Source organism: Thamnophis elegans, chromosome 1 (assembly GCF_009769535.1).
Source record: "Thamnophis elegans isolate rThaEle1 chromosome 1, rThaEle1.pri, whole genome shotgun sequence".
Classification (NCBI taxonomy): Eukaryota; Metazoa; Chordata; class Lepidosauria; order Squamata; family Colubridae; genus Thamnophis; species Thamnophis elegans.
The window spans coordinates 68,498,644-68,506,089 of record NC_045541.1 but is presented as its reverse complement, the minus strand read 5'-3'; the positions used below and the strand labels follow the sequence as shown (position 1 = coordinate 68,506,089).

The following is a 7,446-nucleotide window of genomic DNA, read 5'->3' as shown; positions in this document are numbered from 1 at the left end:
CTGGACTGGGGTATTGTATTTAGTCATTCACATCTTCAGTATTTTTCATTTAGTCTACTTCAACATGCTGTCTACGAGACTGTCCAGAATGCAGCAGAACAACTATTTATGAGTACATCTCTGTACATTCAGGTAACATTGCTACAGAGTTGCATTACCATGTTTCCCCGAAAATAAGGGGAAAATATTTTTTGTTCTAAGATGCATTAGGGCTTATTTTCCAGAAATACAGTACTAAATGCATCCATCTGAATGACGATTTTAACTGGGGCTTATTTTTGGGGTGGGGCTTATATTACAAACATCTTGAAAAGTCATGGTATGGCTTATTTTCCAGTTGGGTCTTATTTTGGGGGAAACACAGTATTTACCAATGGGCTTCTGGCTTCAGTTCAAGGTCTTAATAATCACCTATAAAACCCTGTTGGAACAGGATGGGCCATGAGTTTTTATGGGACTGCTTCTCCTGTAAGAAACAATGGGGTTTGCTTTCTGTAGATCCCATAAAAATACATTATGGGATCCAATAGGGGTGTTTTCTATGGCAGCTCCTTCTCTGAAATTCAGTTGTCTCAAACCTTGACAATCTTTAAAAAGGATCTTAAGTTCTGATTCACTGGCTCATTTGTAAATATATGAGTTGGGCATCTTGCCCCACCATTATATGCTTTATTTTTCCCTTTGTTAGATGTCTTTAACCCTTGCTGATCACTCAGCCACCTAGGAAGTGGACAGTCATATCAATGAAATAATAAATTAGCAATTTTTTATTGTTCTGAAAGACAGTTCAAACTGCTATATTAGAAGACAAAATATATAACAATTTTATTGAATTTTAATGATCTTAAAAATTTAATAGCTTTTACAACATCATCTACTTTCATAGTTCCGTTTCTCTAGCCTGTGACATGGTCCAGTGCATTAAATAGGGTGGAAGCATTTTTATTGATTCTTGGTCAATCAAATTATACATGCACATTCCCTTCCTCTATGTTTCTGCAATCATTCACCAAATCATTCAAGGAAAATTCATTCCATTTTAGCACTTTTCTCTGTCTCACATTACCTAGTTAATCACTTTTTAAAGATGTCTGGTGAATGAGGTTATACGACGTTTGATTAACTCAAGTTCACATTTTTAGTATTCTGAGTGAATTTGGCTCTCAACAGAAATTGTGCTTTCAAAACCTGTTTTTTCATTTGCAATGTATCATTAGTTAACCCTTGGTTCAGAACTAAGGTTAAATTACACTAATAATAAGAAATTCCTAATCAAAAGATTTGCATGTTTTTCCAGGTGTAAATAGCCACAGTGGAATCAAAAATATGTAAGGAAACCTAATTATTTTTTGTTTATGGCTCCAACAAAAATAGTTTAGCCCACACATTGTTTAAATTAGAAGGTAAAATCTCACTGGAGTCAGTGGGACGGCTATACAGGTGTACAGTTAAGTCCTTGTCTTATGATGGCAAGTGGGACCAGAATTTCTGTTGAACAATGCAGCTGTTAAAGTATGACATCACTTAGGGATGGAAATCCCTAGTCACAGCTGATGTCATTAACTGAATCCCATGATCATTAAGTGAGGCAACTTCCTGCCGGTTCCCACAACCAGTCAGTAGGAAATCTGGCAGGAAAGGAAGTTGCAAGTCTCAGGCCTGCAGGGTGGAGGAAGGTGCAAGAGAATGTGCAAGGATATGGAGAGTGGTTGGGGAAGATACACTAGAGTCATACATGTGGGTTGAGAACAGTGCATGAGTGGGTGAGAGGCACCCCGCAGATTGCATGTGCAAGAGGCACAGTGCTGATCATGGAGGGTGCATGGGGCACATCCAATGAGAGTCAAACAAGGGTGTGAAAGAATGCTAAGATGTGTTGTGGGTCAGAGAAGGTGCATGGGTTGAGACTTATCCCAGAGACTTTGGACCTTCCCTGTCAACTTCACGACTGGCTCACAACTAGCAGAGCAGCTTGCAAATAGCAATTATGTGATCATGGAGTGCTTGGCAACCAGTTGTAAATGTGAACGGGTTGACAAGCATCCAGATCATAAGAGCACAAATGGACGTGCTACTGACAGTCAGAACTCTACGGACTGGTTGAGGACTACTTGCAGTGTTTAAAGTGCCGCCACAGGATCAGAGAACTCCATACAGTATGCATTCATGTTCACCATCCATGAGCTGCCGTGGGGTGACTTTGGGACAAAACATTCACAAATTTGCTGGTGTGGATTCAGAGGAATGTAATACATATCACCTTGAGTTTCTGGAAAAAAGATAGGCCATAAAGCAAGAAAGTTTTCACTGGCACCAAAAAAATAGATTGGGGGAGAAATTATAGATTCTTCCATAATCTTTTTTTGCTTCTCCCCTTTTCTACTGGGGTTGCTTAGTTTTATCCTCAACTTGATTTGGATTTGAAAAAATGCTTTCTAACCTTATGTCACAAGAGATTTGTTATTTGAATGTGCCATAAGACTCTTTGGTATTATCTCATTTGTATTCTAAAGTCTCAAAAACTTACTTGGGTGAGCAAGGTTCCTCTCCTACATATAAATTAGCATTATATTTTCCTAACAGAAATAACCTCTAAATAGGATTAGAGTCTGAAGTGAGGTGACACCAGACTTAATAATAAATTAGAGAAGTATCTTGATCAGTGCTTGACAGGTTTCTCACTGGGAGTTAGAAAGGCATTTTTAGGCGTAGAGGGTGAATGGTCTTGTACCAAAGCTGCGTCCCCCAACCTAAATCCCTAATCATTATAATTAAGTGCTATGCTCTCTAGGGATGAATGTAATAAATCTAGAAGCACTAAGCTGGCAAAACGTATTACCTGAAAAATACCCATTAGGGGGCATAACCCCTGAGGCAATTAGAAACTAACTGAACCAAGATCTGTAATCTGGATTATAAATCCCAGGCTACATAATAATTGTGTAATTCTTGGGTTGTAAATGCTACAACGCATAGTCTTCACTTACCTGTTCAAGAAAACCATTTGAATTAGCAGAATGGTTGCAGTTAAAATGGCCAAACTCCAGAAGCTAGTGATCTACTGAACAATTCTGGGCCTACTGCTAGCAACACTGATGACCACCATCCACAATGTTCCAGTTAACAGAATAAAAACTACACAAGAATAGAGGAAGTGGCTCATTGTATTCTTTTATTCCTCATTTTAAAATGGCTAGTCATAATAAAAATAAAAGTGTGGCTTAACGGAGACCACAGTTTAGATATTGCCATAGAGAAAGATTCAGTAGAGACTTAGACTGTTGGATTCTTGGATTACTGATTTCTACTGACATGGGCTTTTACAAGTGATGAGAGATTTTTGGCATATGAAAAAATATTGCTTTTTGGTTAGTTTTTCTCTCTCTCTTCTTTCTCTTGCCCAGTTTGGGAATAAAGAACTGTGACACCACAAGTAATTCATATGGAGCATTTCATAAAAGCAAGGTAAAAAAACACAGGAAACCACTTGGGAGGATTTACCAAATGCAAATAATATCTCCACACAAGGGACTCAGGCCCATTGCTACCCTTTCATTTAGCACCTCAATCCAAGGCTGCAATGATACATAATGAGTATTTCACATGCTTCCTGGTTTAGAGAGAACAGTGTTTGCTCTCTGGGCATCATTCAAAAAGAGATCTGTCTGGATACTGAAAAAATATGAACCCAAATTCTCCCCTAGTTTTCCTAAATCTTCCGAAATCTTCAGGAAAAAAGAATATTTGTGGGAAAATTTTCAACACCAAAACCCAAAGATAATAGAAATGGTGCCTTCGTATGCTCCCTCCTGGAACAAATCCGGCTGAACATGCTTGGCCAGAGGCAGAGAAAACCAGGTCAGATCAAATGTTCTACTGGCATTTTTTCAGCCCTATTGGGGTAGTGGTTTTCCAGTGGCTTTCACTGAAAGTGAACCAAATGGCTATTCTGCTCTATCCCACCTGATTCTCTGGAACGTGGTTTAGACATGGTTTCCTCAGGCCCAGCTGATGAAGTTTTGACCAGGCTTGCCTCCCTTACTTATGGGTAGATATAATTTCTTTTTCTTTTTATATTTATATATTTATAGATATTTATATATACACACACCCAGTAACTCAGAAGAGGAAAAATATAGAATCCGTAGTAATAATAAAAAAAAATTAAAAATGATCAACCCCTACCGCACTAGGCGAGCGATTGCACAAGGTCCACAAGTTTTAACTGTTCTGTTGATAGCAAGACAGGCTACAGCCGGCACCCTCTTCTGTGCGAGGAGGCTGATACTAGGTCCTTCCCTTCACTCTCGGCAGTGTGCGACAAACTGCAGTCTCTTGGTGACTGAGAGGGAAGAGTGCAGGCTGTGGAGGTGAGCAAGGCCGAGATCCCATTGTAGTGTTTAGAAACTCTCTTTGATAGTTTAGTTTTAAAAGGTAATTTGTCCCCTCTGTTCTCCCCACCCACCGAAACCTGGATTTATTTCTTTATTTTTAAAAGTTCATGCATGTGATGGAGCAACCATTTGCTGAGCAACATCCATGTCTCCTGCTCATCAGGGACAGGATGCTTGGAAATCAGCCAAAGAGTAGACAGTGGGGAGATCAGCTCCTCATACAGAAATCTCATATGTGGTCCCCCCCACTCCAGAGACTTTCTTGACTCCTCCTCGAGTGGGACTGTTGAGAGGTGGCTGGCCAGGGATGGGTGAGGTTGAGCCCAGAGTCCTGGGCTGTCCATTAGACTTGCTGTAAGAGGGTCTCATCTGCACCTCGTCTCTGGGAAAAAGGAAGGATACAAGGGCATCAGGAAGTGAGCACTCATTCAATGGCAATGGAAATGGAGGATGCCTCACACACAGATAGCTTAAGGGAAGGAAAATTTGGAATACATATTGGCATTGCCTGGGGTGCAAAGGGAAATAAAATAGCAGCAGATTGTCAGTCCACAAAGAACTGACAAGGCAGTAGAAATATTTTAGCGTCCTAGGACGATGAAGCTAAACACAGAAGAGAATAGGACTCTACACACTTGGAATTCCACATGTAGCCAAAATGCAGCACTGTCTGGAAGGGATAAACGAAAGTATACTACAGACCAAGAAAGGGTTGCAGGAAAGGGCACATATATCAAAAGGACTATTTCTTATAACCTGTTCCATCTGCTTATTGAGTATGGTCTCAAAAGTATCATAAGAATACACAAGGAATAGGGAAGAGGAACACAGAAAAATAGGAAGATGGATTGTATCACTTATAGTGTTTTTATATATGAGGTAGTAATCAGGCAGGCAATATAAAGATTCAAGCATCTCATATGAAAGCCAATGACCATCTCACAGACCCACACAGCTCACAAAAAGGAATGTGATACTATGCAATGTACCCTGCATTATAGAGCTAAGGGTGAGGAAATGGATTGGTTCACACACTGGAGAATGGGAAGGAAAAGGGAGGGAAAGAAAGGGACAGACGAGAGCAGACACTATCTGTAGATCACTCCCAGCCGTTTCTTTCAGATGTTGCTGGAAGGAATCACAATTATCTTGGAATCCTTTGCCAGAGCAGTGGTGGGGCAGATCTAAATGTGGTTCATCCTCCACTAAGTCAAGGAACACTTAAAGAATGAGACAAGTGTCACTTGTACTTACTTTGGTGCCAGTAAAGGCTGCAAGGCCACCTCCTCAGTCTCTGGGACGACAGCCTGAAGCGACTGTTTTTGGCTGCTATAAGACATAGATCTGCCCATGTGGGAGGATGAAAGCTGGTCTGGTGAGCCCAGTGTGCGCACTCTAAGTGCATGTGGTGGTTCTGGTTTTCCAAAGCGAGGTGCCACTGGGCGGGTGAGTGGGTTTTTGCCCAAAGGTGAACGTTTTGAATCGTCCGAAGAGGAACTTGTTCGTGGGGCATTGCTGGACCCTGGTGTGGATTGTATCCCAGAGTCCCCTAGGCCTGTATCCTCCTCTTTGGCCAGGGGCGGTGGCATAGATGACTGCTGTAGCAACTTCTCCCGTTCCTGCATGGAAGCCACAATATGGCGTGAAAGATTGTCATAGCGGACGGGTGAAGAATCACGAGGCTGCTGGTGCTTGGGTGAACCAGAGCTTGGAAAACGACTGTGCAAGTCAGCCTCCCGCTGTTGAGCAATGCGGGCTGAAAGAAAAGGAGAAGTGTATCCCATGAGCGGGTCTGGCTCTGAACCTGCCTGCACCGACTCAAAATCAGGGCTATCAGATGGTGTGAGAAGACTGTCATACGACAAACTCCCATTGCGTGTCTGGTTCACCAAGCTCTTGTAAGATGTGGAAGTAGTGCCTTCGGAACGGATTGACTGAAGATGGCCCATTTCAAAGCCTGTGCCTTGAGCTGACTTGAGGCTGGAAGAGCGGGAACCACTGGATAGAGGATCAAAATGGAAACTCTTGCCAAAGGTGGGTGACCGAAAACTTTCTGGTTCCAAACTTGGTTCAGAGCGGTAGCTGGGGTTTCGGCTGCTTTCAACAATAGGTGTTGGCTCCTTCAAACTGTCTCCTCGACTTAGCTGTTATAGGGAACAAAAGATAAATAAAAGAATCATTCGATAGCTTCCTAGGCTCTGCGTAAGAACTGAAAAAGAAAGTATGTTATCTGCTTCTTCAAGGGATCCTATGGGCACATCAGAAGGAAAATAATTTTCTCAATATAGAGTTTGAAAATTTGCAAGTTATTGAAGCTACACATTATAATAATTCACTTACTGAAAACCAGCATAATGTGACACAAGCCTGAATATAGATCTAGGATACATATATTTAAATTCTACCTCAGCTATAAATGCTGTGGATGAGATGGGTTCGTTTATATTTCTAAGCCGAGTCTGCTATAATTATTTAATCAATTCATAGGGCATCCAAATTGTATGTTAAGCCAGAATGCAATAATTTTTTACAAAACTGTTAAAATACACAATAAATCATACAACAGCTTAACATATTTTGTTGTGGCCTGACAGATAGTGAGGAGTTTGGGGAGGAACATGGGCCAGTCCTGAGTCTGGAGAAGGCTTTGACAAGTGCTCTGCGTTGCAGGCAGAGATGGGGCCAGGGCTGTCTGACAGTTATCAGCTACTTTCAGAGTTGGACATCAGTGGGGCAGAAAAACAGCTGGAGCCTGTTCCCAGTGTGCTCATGCGCAGAGCTGACACGAGAAGTGAACAGCTAAGGAACAAGGGTCGACTCAGGAGTAAAGCCACAAGTAGACGGTGAATGGCTCCTCCCATAGGGAATAAAGAGGAGCAAAAGGAGAGTGGAGTTTGCAGGAGACAATTAGTTCAATTAATTAGGGTGATGTTCTGTTCCTGACTTCTTGCCAAGTATTGTCTGCTACAGAATGGCATTTGGAAGATATCGGCCGAGCAGCTCTCCAAGCCTGATAAAGGTCTGTAGTTGTGAAATCTCTTGAAATACTGTT

At 41.6% G+C, this 7,446-nt stretch overlaps 1 protein-coding gene across 2 annotated transcripts in view; it reads right to left on the bottom strand.

Annotated features, from left to right (window-relative positions):
* Window positions 1-1,061: 1,061 nt before the first annotated feature.
* The window catches only part of ZDHHC5 (zinc finger DHHC-type palmitoyltransferase 5), a 71,514-nt gene continuing 65,129 nt past the window's right edge, over window positions 1,062-7,446 (bottom strand). The window contains exons 10-11 of one of the 2 annotated variants that reach the window (XM_032219110.1): window positions 5,649-6,538; window positions 1,062-4,776 (exon numbers count right to left, since the gene is read on the bottom strand). In XM_032219110.1, coding sequence (XP_032075001.1) covers window positions 4,611-4,776; window positions 5,649-6,538 — 1,056 coding nt within the window. In that variant the 3' untranslated portion in view covers window positions 1,062-4,610. The remainder of the gene's footprint in view (window positions 4,777-5,648; window positions 6,539-7,446) is intronic. The other variant, XM_032219102.1, reaches the window with a different exon arrangement.